The 14,636-nt window shown below is 42.1% G+C and overlaps 1 protein-coding gene across 1 annotated transcript in view; it reads right to left on the bottom strand.

The window, feature by feature from the left end:
- SLC6A5 (solute carrier family 6 member 5) overlaps window positions 1-14,636 on the bottom strand; it is a gene marked incomplete at its 5' end in the record, with an annotated part of 86,023 nt that overhangs the window by 34,448 nt on the left and 36,939 nt on the right. The window contains 3 exons of the mRNA XM_083357312.1: window positions 525-628; window positions 9,663-9,797; window positions 12,375-12,507. Coding sequence (XP_083213438.1) covers window positions 525-628; window positions 9,663-9,797; window positions 12,375-12,507 — 372 coding nt within the window. The remainder of the gene's footprint in view (window positions 1-524; window positions 629-9,662; window positions 9,798-12,374; window positions 12,508-14,636) is intronic.

Below are 14,636 nucleotides of genomic sequence, written 5' to 3'. Positions count from 1 at the left end.
CAACTACCAAAATTATTACTGTGCTACTGATACAGTAAAAATAATGGTGCAGTAATTGTACCAGTGAAAATCACAAATTATCTTTTCTGCTTCAGAGTGTTCCTGACCTATTTCTCAATTACAAAGCTTTCTTTAACAGAGATCATCCTTGTGTTATATTTCATGCTGCTATCCTTGACTCTTGACAATCCTCTAGATTGCTTTCAACCCAGCCTGTTTCTAATTAGGGCATCCATTCAGGAGGAAGTAGGACACACTAACCCCAGAAGTCTCGTGATTTTCGAAGCAGGGCTATCAGACCTGCAGTGCAAAGATCCATGCAACAGCAAATGCAGCTTTTGACTACTATCCTGTCTTCCAGATATTGCAACTGGGATCTGGTAGTCTTACTTTGAAGTTCTGATGACAGATTGATGTTATAGATGCAGATGACAATGATGACATCAAGCCAAGGTCCAGAGGTTCCTGGATTTATCGTTGTTATCTAATTATTAGGAAAACATTGCTGAATGTTTGTGACTTACCTGTATAGATTGTTATGGAATTTGTTATAGGAAGACAGAGTAATCAGACCACCCCATGCAGCAGATAAAGAGAAAAATATCTGAGTAGCAGCATCTTTCCACACCTTAAAAAAAAAAGATTGATAGAGAAAATTAGGAAGGTTTTTTTTTAAAAAAAAATAGAAATAGCAATAAAAACAGTTAATGTGATTAAACAAGGCTACGAAACATGCCATATATGGGTTGTGTGGCAGTACAATGAATCCACATTGATAAATGGCTTTGTGACCTTTACCAGGTGGATATTTTAGCCAATAATGAATGAACAAAACAACAATGCATTTTGAGCTCTGGTGAAATATTTAGCTCTTAGAGGACAGAATATGTATGTATGCATGTATGTATGTATGTATGTATGTATGTATGTATGTATGTAGTACAGACTAAAGACATTCCTCTGACCAGATCTTGTAATTTTAAAAAATCATATTGCTTCATTCAGATAACCGTTCCTGTAGATATTTCCTGAATTCTCCTATTGGAAGCAGTCTGATTTATTGTACTGTCACACAACCTACATATGGCATGTGTGTGTGTGTGTGTGTGTGTGTATGTGTGTGTACACACATACACACACATATACATATGTACATATAAAAAGGTAAAGGTTCCCCCGCACATGCGTGCTAGTCGTTTCCGACTCTAGGGGCCGGTGCTCATCTCCGTTTCAAAGCCAAAGAGCCAGCGCTTGTCCGAGGACGTCTCCGTGGTCATGTGGCCGGCATGACTAGACGCCAAAGGCGCACCGAACGCTGTTACCTTCCCACCGTAGTGGTCCCTATTTTTCTACTTGCATTTTGACGTGCTTTCGAACTGCTAGGTAGGCAGAAGCTGGGGCGAGTAACAGGCGCTCACTCTGTTACGCGGCACTCGGGATTCGACCCGCCAAACTGCCGACCTTCCGATCGACAAGCTCAGCGTCCTAACCCACTGAGCCACCGCGTCCCCATATACACACACACATATATCCCTGCCAACTATACAAAGACAATAATTTCTAGGTTCACCCAAAAGAAATAAATTCTTATCACCTAATTTCTAATATTGAGCTGCTGCTATTAAACAGTAGCCACACACAACCAAGTACCACATAAATGCTACACATAGAACAACTCAAAGCACACACTCTGCTAGAGAGACGTTCCTTGAGGATGGGATCCAGCAGAAGTCTGAAAGCTCAGACTAAACCTCTGGTTCCAGTGACCGATCCAGATTGGATCCTGTAACTTTTTTATTTTCACATAAAATTATTATTATTATAATAAATACTTCTAATTCGCTTTTACATTTTTATGTTTTCATTCAGTTTCAGTATTGAATAATATAATCATTAAAACAATCACCCAATACAAATGCATAATGCAGAGTTATTAAACAATAAAACAAATAAAATCCATAGTATTAGAAGCCATAATAAAACCCTGGCAGATAAAGCAATAAAATATATAAAAAGCTGAAACGAATAAAATAATGTTAATCCAATACTTAAACTCATCTAGGTAGTTGGGTTTACCTAGGGGCCTCTGGGGGAGACGCACTAAGAGGCCCCTGATATGTTTTTAGCCGGTTATTTTAAGGGGTTAGGGAGGGGGAGGAATAGCGGGCAGGGGAGGGAACTAATAACTGGCAATCAGTCTGGGTCCGTTATGGGCTCTGGTGGAATGGGGTTGGGGGTGGAGGCTGCTGGCTCTGCGTGTGCTGGGGTGGGGTGTCAAATCCCCACGACGATAGGGAATGGCAGCAGGTGGTTGCACGGAGGGCCACATCAATATCTGGGATCGCGCCCTCGCTATCTTCGAGCGGTGGCGCGCTCCGACCCTCCGGTTAGCACCCTTTTGCCTGGGGATGAGGGTGATCAGGTCCCTGAGCTTAGGCTGGTATATTTTAATGCCAGATCCGTTGTTAATAAGGCTCCCCTCGTTCGTGATTTGATCGAGGAGGAATGCGCGGATCTGGCATGCATTACCGAAACCTGGTTGGGCTCGGAGGGAGGGGTCCCTCTGACTGAGCTATGCTCCCCAGGTTTCTGTGTGCTACACCAGCCACGGGCTCAGGGTAGGGGCGGTGGGGTGGCGGTGGTTATTTGGGAGACTTTATGTCCGCGGGAGACCACCATTGTCCAGATAGGTGGGAGTGAGTCCCTCCTCCTGAGATTTGGCCCTCGGGTCCAGATGGGCTTGTTGCTCACATACCTGGCACCCAGCTGTGTGGCAACAGCCCTGCCTGGGCTGCTCGACACCCTCTCAGGGTTGGCGGTGGAGTTCCCCAGGCTTATAGTGCTGGGTGACTTCAACCTGCCTTCCCTGGGAGGGTTGTCAGAGTTAGCTTGGAAGTTCATGGCTTCCATGAAGGCCATGGACCTGACCCAGGTAATTCAGGGCCCAACTCATGGGGGGGTCACACTCTCGACCTGGTGTTTTTATCTGGGCAGTGGTTGGATGATCTGGGAGGGGGTTTGCCAGCCATTTTCCCCCTGTCATGGTCCGATCATTATCTCCTGCAGCTGGTCTTCCGCTATGCCACCCCCCGTCACTGGGCTGCGGAATCGACCAGGTGGTTCCGCCCCAGGCGCCTAACCCAGAACGGTTCCAGATGGCGCTTGGGTCTATACCTATCGCCCTCATTCACAGCCAGGCCAATGCCTTGGTGGATGCCTAGGAAAGGGCAGCCACCAAGGCACTCGACCGTGTTGTACCCTTGCGACCCCTGACCCGGCGCAGATCCCGTTGGGCTCCATGGTTTTCTGTGGAGCTCCGGGAGATGAAACGTTGGAGACGGTGTCTGGAGAGCGGTTGGAGGTCCATCCGGTCCGAATAAGGTCTTATCTTGCAGCGATGAGGACAGCGAAGGCTAATTATTTCGCTGACCTCATCGTGTCCGCAGATAATCACCCGGCCGCCCTGTTTAGGGTGACTCGCTCCTTTCTTAACCAGGAGGTGAGGGAGGATCCCTTGCAGGGTCAGGCTGAGGAGTTTAGTCATCATCTGACGGACAAAATCGCTCAGATACGGACCGGTTTGGACTCAGACTGGGCAGAGTCTGACGTGGAGGAATCGGATGGTCTTGAGCATGTTATCTGGACTGAGTTCGATCCTGTTTCCCCTGATGATGTGGACAGGATTATGGGGAGGCTGAGCTCTACCACCTGTTTATTGGACCCGTGCCCCTCCTGGCTGGTTTTTGCGGCCCGGGAGGAGACACGAGGCTGGTTCCAGGCAGTAATAACTGCTTCCTTGAAGGAGGGTATCTTCCCCTCCACCTTGAAGGAGGCGGTGGTGAGACCCCCTCCTCAAGAAGCCTGCCCTGGACCCGGCTGTTTTAAACAACTATCGTCCGGTCTCCAACCTTCGTTTTCTGGTGAAGGTTGTTGAGAGTGTGGTGGCGCATCAGCTTCCCCTGTTCCTGGAGGAAACTGATTATCTGGACCCGTACCAATCGGGTTTCAGGCCCGGGCACAGCACAGAGACGGCATTGGTCATGCTGGTGAATGATCTTTGGCGGGCTCGTGACAGGGGTTATTCCTCTGTCCTAGTCCTATTAGATCTCTCAGCGGCTTTTGATACCATCGACCATGGTATCTTACTCAGGGGGTTGGGAGTGGGAGGCACCGTTTTACGGTGGTTCTCCTGCTATCTCCTGGGCCGCTCGCAGTCAGTGTTGATGGGAGGGCAGAGATCCGCCCCAAGGCCTCTCGTTTGTGGAGTCCCTCAGGGGTCAGTTCTCTCTCCCCTCCTGTTCAACATCTATATGAAGCCGCTGGGCGAGATCATTCATGGTTTTGGGGTGGGGTATCATCAGTACGCTGATGATACCCAACTTTTTTTCTCCACCCTGAACCAACCTAGTGATGCCCTCACCGTGATGTCCCGCTGCCTGGAGGTGGTCCGGGTTTGGATGGGGAGAAACAGGCTTCGTCTCAATCCTGCCAAGACTGAGTGGCTGTGCATACCGGCAACTCGGACTAACCAAGTTTTTCCATCGTTAACTATGGGGGGTGAGGTGTTACCCCCCCGTTGATAGGGCTCGCAACCTGGGCGTCCTCCTGGATTTGCGGCTCAGTTTTGAAGACCATATAGGAGCCGTGACCAGGGGGGCTTTTGCCCAGGTTCACCTGGTGCGCCAGTTGCGACCCTACCTGGACCAAGATGCCCTACGCACAGTCACTCATGCGCTCGTGACCTCCCATTTAGACTACAGCAAAACTCTCTACATGGGGCTGCCCTTGAGGACCACTCAGAGGCTTCAACTGGTGCAAAATGCAGCCGCGCGAGTTGTGATGGGGGTTTCCCGTTACTCCCATGTAACACCTCTGCTCCGTGAGCTGCATTGGCTTCCGGTTGCCCTCCGGGTGAGATTCAAGGTGCTGGTGATGACCTATAAAGCCCTAAATGGCTTGGGTCCGGCATCAAGTTCCCTTCGTCCTGTGCGCTCCCACAGGGAGGGCCTTCTCAGGGTGCCGCCGGTAAAAGAATGCCAGCGGATAACACCCAGGGGGAGGGCCTTTTCAGTGGGTGCGCCTGCCCTTTAGAACCAGCTGCCCGCGGAGCTTAGGACTGCCCCCGACCTTCGATCATTTGGCCAAGACCTGAAGACCTGGCTCTTCGAGCTTTCCGGCCCAGGCTGAGTTTTAATTGGGGTTTTAACTGGGGTTTTATATGTTTTATATTTTTTCAGGGATTTAGTTTAATCTTTTTAATTGTTCTTAATTTTTGTATTGACGTTTTTTATGCCCTGTAAACCGCCCTGAGTCCTACGGGAAAGGGTGGTATATAAATTCAATAAAATAAATAAAAAATAAATAAATAGTACCAGGTGAAGCTTTCCAGGGAGATACAAGTCTCAGGAGAAAACTATATATGTAATCATCGCTTGTCTAATCTTTAGAGGATGTGGTAGTTAGAGAATATGCTCTACAAACAATTTTACAATTAAAAATATTCATAAGGAAGAAAAAATACTTTAGATACACAGACCCCAAATCAAATCAGGATTTTTTTTTAATAATTAAAATTTAACACTGTGAATTGTACCCATTAAACGGGCATATTTTTAAATTATGATAGGTCTTATATAATTTTCAAATGCAGCTTCCTATACACCACTCTAATAGCCCTTCTGTATATTACCAGGGCATAAAGACATAATCAGCTGACTTAACTGATCCTTATTTGGCACTAGACATCTGTTACAATGACAAACCAGATCTTCATCCCTCCTCAAGTATCTATTTAAGGCACTCAACATACTAATGAGGAACAGATGAAGATCTTTTGGAGTATTAGTGGTGATTATGAGGTGGCTGGATTAAAGCCTTGGAGATATCTAGTTGCTGATGTTGCCACACAAAGAGAAAATCCAAAGCTACAAAGACAGAATTATAGAAAGAACATGGAACATAAGAAGCATGAACACAGGAAAGCTCAGCATATTGAAAGGCAACTAGAAAATGACATTTTAGGCCTCAGCCAATTGAGATGGGCTTTTGACACAGACAAATATATACATGGACAACAACAGATGGAGTGGGGGGGAATCATACTGACTACATTATAGCTTGAAGGAGGAGGAAGAGCTCAATTATAACATCAAAAACATGACCATATGTTGACTGTGGAACAAACCACAAACTGTTCGTGTGCAAGTTCCATAATGTAGCCTTGAGCATATGCCCACCATTCTCAAGGAGAATCTCAGGAATCACTTTGAAGTCCTGAATCCATTAATAGAGAACCAGAGGAAATGTGGAATGAGTTGCGGCCCTATCTGGACCGGGATGCCCTGTGTACGGTCACTCATGCGCTCGTGACCTCTCGCCTAGACTACTGTAATGCTCTCTACATGGGGCTTCCCTTGAAGACCACTCGGAGGCTCCAACTGGTACAGAATGCGGCCGCGAGAGTTGTCTTGGGAGTTTCCCGGTACTCCCATGTTACACCTTTGCTCCGCGAGCTGCATTGGTTACCAGTTGTCTTCCGGGTGAGGTTCAAGGTCTTAGTGATGGTTTTTAAGTCCTTACATGGCATGGGTCCGGAATACCTCGGGGATCACCTGCTGCCGGCGTCAACTCCCCTCCGCCCTGTGCGTTCCCACAGAGAGGGCCTCCTCAGGGTGCCTCCGGTCAGAGAATGCCGGCTGGTGGCCCCCAGGGGGAGGGCCTTCTCTGTGGGCGCCCCGGCTTTGTGGAATCAGTTGCCGGTTGAGCTCCGGATGGCACCGGATCTCCGCTCCTTCCGGCGCGGGTTAAAGACCCACCTGTTCGAACTAGCTGGCCTGGCCTGATGGGGAGTTAATTTGGGTTTTAAATATTTGTATATTTTATTGTTTTATCTTGGGCATTAATTTAATTCTATTTTAACTTTTGTAGTTTTGTATTTTTATTATATGCCCTGTTCACCGCCCTGAGTCCTTCGGGAGAAGGGCGGTATAAAAATTTAATAAAACTAAAACTAAACTAAACTTAAAGAAGTCATTCAGAATAAAAGTGAAAAGAGACTGCCAAAAATGAAGAAACAGAAGAAAGCAAACTTGATGTTGGAACAAACTATGGAAATTGCCAGGAAGGAAAGAGAAGCCAAACCCAAGAAAGACAAAATCCAGAAAGGAAAGTTATGCAGAATTTCAGAGAGCTGTTGGAACAGATAAGAAGCAGTATTACAATATCTCTAAAAACATTGAAGAAGAGAAAAGACAGGGAAAGACAAGGATGCCAGTAACTGACTTAAAGAAAACCAAACAAAGATGAAAGGAGTATTCTGAATACTATTCAGGACACATCAGAACATATTCACTACTTACAAGAACCTTTAGTACTAGAAGATGTAGTTAGATTAGCACTCTGGTCATTAACGAGTTGAAAGGCTACAGGCCCTGATGGATACCCACTGAAATATGACAAGCATCAAATGAAGAATCAGTAGAGGGTTTAACTAAGCTATGCCAGCAAAACTGGGGAATGACACATTGATCTACAGATTGGAAGGAGCCAATCTACATTCTAATACCAAAAAGGTGCCTTAGTAGACTGTGCAAACTATCATACACTATTGTGAATATGACATTATATTAAGTTATTGCAATGTATTTGATGTCATATACTAGCAAAATAAAGCTTAGGATCACCCAACACAAATTAAATATGGAAAAGGACAGTGGTGTTTAAGCTGGCTTCAGAATGGCCAAAGAATATAAGACATTATTGTTGATGCATTGCTGAATAATAATATTATTCAGCCAAAGCCAAAAAATACCCCCCCAAAAAAAGTCATTATGTGCTTCATTGTACAGAAGGGCCTTAGATTGTGTTAGTCATGTCAAGCAGTGGAATGTGCTTTAAAAAATGGAATCACAGAACATCTCAATGTCCTGATGCAAACCCTATACACAAATCAGGAAGCCTTAGTACAAATGGAACATGTTGAAACAGATGGGCTCCAAGTCAGCAAATGACTGAGACAAATCTGTATACTGTTCTCTTTCTGTGGAATATAAGAGAAAGTGGATTGGAAGAAGATGAATGTGGCTCATGTTTCAGATGCGGGGAAAGAAGCATCAGTGATCTGCACTGTGCTTACTACAAGTTGTCCTATACTTGCAACTGCAGTTTCATTCTCTGATGTATGCCCAAGTTCTCCTTGCCACAAATAATATAAATCCATGCAGATATATCTTGATGGTTTAGTCCAGTCTCACAAAATTAAAGTACAAGGTAACCCAGACACTAAGCTAAATAAATCTGAATCTAAATAAATTCATAGAGCAATATTATATTATCTGACATCTGTTCTAGAAACTTGGGGTAGGGGACATATATTATTGTTGTTCTAATGGGTAGTTTTAGGATTATATGCTATTCAGAGTCACCACTATGAAAATGGCAGCCGTACAAATCATATAAATAAATGAATGTATTCCATAATTAGTTAAATGGCTTATACTATTTCTCTTTAGTTTTAGCTACTCTGTAGGAACCCTCAAGAATGGAATAGACACCCAATAACAGGGGTTTTAGCTTAGAAAAACTAAAGACACTTAGAAAAGTCCACAAAGTAAACCAACTAAAGTCACATAAGTCTCCGTTATGTTACAAAATTTGTATTTTTTCAGAGTATTGTTCAAACCACTGACTGGTTATAATCTGAAAGTAAACTCATAACTGTAATTTTGTCTTTCAAGCATCATAAATTTTGAATGTTCCTATTCCTATATTAATTTCAATGTCTTCTCTTACGTGTCTCTACCTCAGGGGTGTCAAACTCAATTTCATTCAGGGCCGCATCAGCATTGCGGTTGCCCTCAGGGGGCCGGGTGGGTATGGCCAGGGTGGGCGTGGCCTACTGGGTGGGCGTGGCTAGAGTGCGTATGGCCTACTGGGTGAACATGGCCAGCTCTACATCGTTCGCATCAAGGGTTCCTCTGGGGGCCTGGGCAGGAGTGGGACAGATCTGAGGGTCTCTGGCAGGAGGAGGGTCTCTGGGCCAGGGCCAAGGCAGTGGGGGCCGTTACCTCACTGTTTCCAGGATGGCTTCACGGGCCACATGAAACCACTTTGTGGGCCGGATCTGGCCCCCGGGCCTTGTGTTTGACATGTCTGCTCTACCTGCTTGTGTAGCCTCTTTTGAATGGGACACCTACTGTCATTTAAAAGTTAGTACTGTGATTAAGAGTAGCTTTACTCATGATTATACTGTCATGAAATGATCTCCATTCTGAAACACATCAACAGTTTTGAGGACTACAGACCTAGAATCAAGTTTAAACTCAATAGCAATTTCCAATTAGAGAACAGTTTGTGTACACAACAAGTAGAGCCTTAAACAAAGGAAGTATTGTCCTGAAGGAGGCAGTAACATTGACCAGATAATGTTATAAATACAGCTGTCATTTTTAAAATATATATATATATATATATCTTTTATTGCTTTTAAAATTGTGGCAGGTAAGTGGGGGGAAAAACAAAATTAAGAAATACAAGCATGGTCAAATCAAACACAGAAAATAAACTATCATAAACACTCATAGCACATAATGGTTTCTTACTCAAAAATAATTCTATATGTGGCTTTATTCCATTACAGATTATATCTGGAATAACAAGCTTACCATAGCATCAATTAATTTCTCCCATTTAGGTGTGATGAAGTACCACATTCCAGCCCCAGCTCCTGGCAGGGTAACTCCTCTGATAAGTAAGACGATAAGCACTACATACGGGAATGTAGCAGTAAAATATACCACCTAAGGAAAAATGAACAGATAATGTAACTATTCATTGACACTATAAGAATTTTTTATAACTGCACATATCTCTACGCTACTGCAATCTGAGTCACTCTCAGAGGCTTACATAGAAAAAAAATGTTCTATGTAAAAGGTTAAAACATCCATGGGAAAAATAAAAGCAATATCATTGGCTTAGTGTTTACAGTAAATTATTGCACAACTTTTCGGTGACATTTGCTCATGGGAATATAAACATAAAAATAATAGAATGGTATGACGTATGCAAAGCCCTAAATTAATAAAATAGCAATGTTTGGGGATAATTAATGCGAAAAGTAACTGCAGCTGTATGTCTCTCTCTAGAGAATATCTATTCTCTAAAGGAATATCATCCCTACAGATAAATGCTAGTTTATTAGAGATACATTTCTTTCTACACTATGACTACCAAAAGAATGAAAATTGCAGTTGTTCATTTTCTGGAACAGAAGTGACTCATGTAAAATAATCAATCTCTAAAGTCTTTTTTAGGTGTGCAATAAATTATTTTGTAGCTTTTATTCCAGCAAATGTTTTTCCACTCATAAAAGATACACATAAAAACACATTCTCCAAAAGTTCTGTTACATCAAGCAACCAGGAAAGCAATGCTGTCTTCAGGGCCTGAGTACTGCCTGTGTGATTACAAAGGGGCAATTTTTGTCCCCCATAGCATGCCCTCCTGGAGGATTAGATGGCCCTCACTCCAACACAAAATGTGGCTAATGTAATCAAGACCAATTGCTAAAAAGCGAGGGACATTCTGTACTGTAGATCCATCAGCCAACTCTGGGGTACCATTTGCAGAACTGCTGAAGAAAGAATAAAATAAGTAGAATATGTTAATCTGGTAAGATTGAAGTAGAAGGAGTGGCAGAGCCTGGGGAATAAAGTTAAAAGAGGAATCACCCTAGAATCCCTACATAGCCAGACCTGAACTAAATCCAAATTCCTTTGGATTCCGTTGACCATTATCTAACTCCAAGCAGTGCTAACTGTTGGCTGACAATATCCCTGTCCATAAGCAGGAATAGCAATAAATTAGTTTAATCGGACCATCAGGTATGGACCTGATCTTTTGTGCCTGATAAAGACACAAAACTGGACATGTCCTGCTGGCCTTTAAGACTCACATCAACAAAAATCTAAATAAAGCAAAAATAACTTTCAGGATCCTGAAATGGGAACAGATACTTGTTTTTAAGAATTAAACTTGCAGTTGGTATGACAGGTTTTATGGTGATTCTCCAAATATTATTTAATTCTAATATTCACACTACTACTACTTCAGTGTCAGAGGCTTCCATGGTGAAAGTATCTGCTGGTGACATCACCATTGCCCCGGGAATGTAGTTGCCCACCAAAGTGGTACTCATTTATCTACTCCACAAGTGTCAAACTCGCCGCATCACATGACATGTCACGACGTATCGTGACTTTTTTCGCATTGCCATAGCTAGGGTGGGTAGGGCCTCTGTATGATGCAATCAGCCTGCGGGCTGGCACTTTGACACCCCTGATCTACTCGACTAGTATCTACTCCACTCGACTAGTATCTACTCCACTTGAAAATGGTTGTCCATTTCAAACTGCTTGGTCGGCAGGACCTGGAGCATGTAACCAGAGCTCAACTCATTTCACAGCTACAACTGGTTCTTGAACATAAACCTGCCAATTGTCAGCCCAGCGTTCTAACCTCATGAATCACCTCTTCTAACATTCATTAAACCAAGTCATAATGGCCAATAGTCAAGGATAATAAAAAAAATATTCTAATAACATCTTAGGAGCAACTGGTTTCCATCCCTAGAATACATGCATATCCCCCCCGTTTTCTTTTTAACAAAGCCTGTTAACACAAATAATTGAACACCATTAATAATAGAAAACATATCTTTTATTTACTCTAACCTAAAAATGAGGCAAGCTGGCACAGAGAATAGTGATACCCTTAATTCAAGTTATTTATATGTGTGATTTTCAACTGGGTAGTTCTTGACCAGGAATTGATAGAAACAAACATCTCATTAGGAAAGATGAGAGCTAGTATTTATTAGTAATATAGTTAGTAGTTAAATAATTACTATGATTTTTTGGACTATGATTTCCTAAGCATAATATAGAACCTAAGCTGTAAAACACTATAAAGTAGCATTTTATTCTATTCCATGATAAAATAGCATTATTATGATTTTCCAAGATATCTAATCTTTGTCGCCCAAATTCATATTTTTACCATATTCTTCAGTCATATTATAAGCAAATTTCTCTTAAATATATAACCTGCCATCTTTACTCCTCCTGAAAGCCAATGGAATATAAAAGCCATGCCATGAAAAGGTCATGTATGAAAAATGAGAACTTAAACTTTAACCAATATGCACATCAAAGAAACTAGCTTTTCTTCAGCTACCATGCACACCAGCAGCAGGTACAAAGTTGCTACAACATTTCTCAAAAAGCTATCACGTATTCCAGTAATGCTTAGATGTTGGTATTGCAATATATTCATTTCTGAATTAAAACTAGAAATGGTCTAAAATAATGTCTTACTTTTCCTGATGTTTTTATTCCTTTAGCCAGGGAAGCATAGACAATTGCCCAAGCTAGAAAGAGAGACAGTGCCAAAGGCCACCTGATTTCACCAGGATATTCAATTCCTGCAGAAATCTTCAACACAAAGTACCTAAGAGCCAAAATGTCAGTAAGTCATGACCATTTGTGTTTACCTAGCATCTGCATTAATTATAGTTGTTTTTGAGCATTTAAGAATCTATTCCTTTACTTTTTCATTATGATTTTTAAAATAAAAAATAAAAGCAGAGAAAACTTCACAGCCACTAAAGTCCATTTATGAGATCCCGTTGTCTTCTAAGATACATCTATCCTATCATTCGAATTTAATATCCAATGCAAAAAAGGTTAACAGAAAAGGGGAGGGGACAGAAGAGAAGGGAAGGGAAGGGAAACTCTAACTCTCTAAAAGAAATGTAACATCTCAAGGTTTAACTATTACATAAACAAAATTTGTAGTCTTGCACGAAGTCACCTTTTCAGTAACTAGATTGCCCTATCATTTCCAGATCTCCATACTGACTATGAGCTGTTTTCCTGAGTAGAAAGATATTAAAATGATCCAAATCTGGAATTTACTCAGATGGATTCCAACAGATCTTGGAAATGTTATGAGCTGATTTTATGACTCCACCCAAAACTGGCTGCTTTGCAATATAAAAGTAATTAAGAGAAACGAAGACTGTTTGTTCCAAACTCTCGGTGCTGCTGTTTTTAATATACACCAAAGCTGAGTGCAATGAAAAGTTCAGGGACAGGTAGAACACGGTAAAGAACATTTCATGATAAGTCTAATCAAACTAAAAGCCAATTATTGAGCCTATCCTGTGGTAGAGGGGAAAAAAAACACTTTTTCTCTACCATTACCGTATCCTTACAATGTAATCTATCAGGCTTTTCCAAGAGGTTATTACTAAAAAATATAGATTCTCAGTAATGTATTGTAGCATGTTTCCAAAATATTTTGAGATCAAAATCTCTTCGTTCTACCACAATTACAATTATTAAATTTTTATCCCAATATGGATATATAGTAAAGTCAAGGTGGTGAACATCCATAATACTCCTGCCTCTTAACTTCCCTACAACAACCCTGTGAGGTGGGTTGAGCTGAGAGAGAATGACTGGCCCGAACTCACCCAGCCGGCATTCATGCCTAAGGGAGGCCTAGAACTCACAGTCTCCTGGTTTCCAGTCCAGCATCTTAGCCACTACACCAAACTACCTCTCTGGAATCTGAATCTGGTTTTAATATCATGGATATATCTAAGCATATAACTATTTCTGGAGTTTGAGTCTCAATAAAGGGGCAAATCCACCTACGGTATTTTTATGTCTACCATTCCTCACCCAACTCTACCCCAAGTATTATATCTACAGGAATACCCAGTGCTACTCTAAGGCAGTGGCCCCCAATCTTTCCAGCTCTGTGGACTGGTGGCAATGGGCAGGGGGGAGAGGAGAGGGGATGGTTTCACGTGTGCACACACCACTTGCATGAATGAAGCTTTGTGCGCTTGCCCGTTTGTGCGACCTAGTTCCCAATGGGCCACAACCCAGTACCAGGCTACAGACCAAGGGTTAGGGACCTCTGCTCTAGGAAATTAACATTGAAGCAATACTTAGGAAATGTGGCCACATTAATTAAAGTATGTTTTGAATCCAAACCATAAATTGTTTTGCTGACACAAGGGCACCCATTAAATAACCTTTGTCCAAATATTAGCATCAATTCATATTAATCAATATAAACAAATATTAGATATACAAAAAAAATCATACAGCAAAACTAGGGGAAAACCATATAGATAATATTATAATCTTCTTTTCACTTGCTTTATTGATTGAGCATATGGCATATTATACATGGACTAGCATTATTTATTACTATTTCACCTAGCTTAGTACAATAAAATATAAATGTTAAAAAGATATAAGTGCAAATACCAATGTCTAGGCCATCTAACATATTGGGAAGTGTATATATAAATAAAAATGACTGATTACTCCTGCATCCACTGTTATCTGAATGATTTTCCATTTCCATAAGTATTGTTGGGAGTCAGCTGACATACAAATTGGATAAACACATAAGTGAGGAACTTTCTTTCCTTTCTTCTCTGACATTTGCTCTGGAGGAGTTTTCAATCTTTTGGATCAGACATGAAAGTTGCAGAGAAAAATGGGAAAAATCAGCAATGTTCAATTGCTAATTGCTTAGTGCTAATGGAAGACCACGAT

The sequence above is a fragment of the Vipera ursinii genome, assembly GCF_947247035.1.
Source record: "Vipera ursinii genome assembly, chromosome: 1".
In the NCBI taxonomy this organism is placed as follows: domain Eukaryota; kingdom Metazoa; phylum Chordata; class Lepidosauria; order Squamata; family Viperidae; genus Vipera; species Vipera ursinii.
Note: the sequence above shows the minus strand (reverse complement) of the source record. Positions and strands in the feature narration are given on the sequence as shown.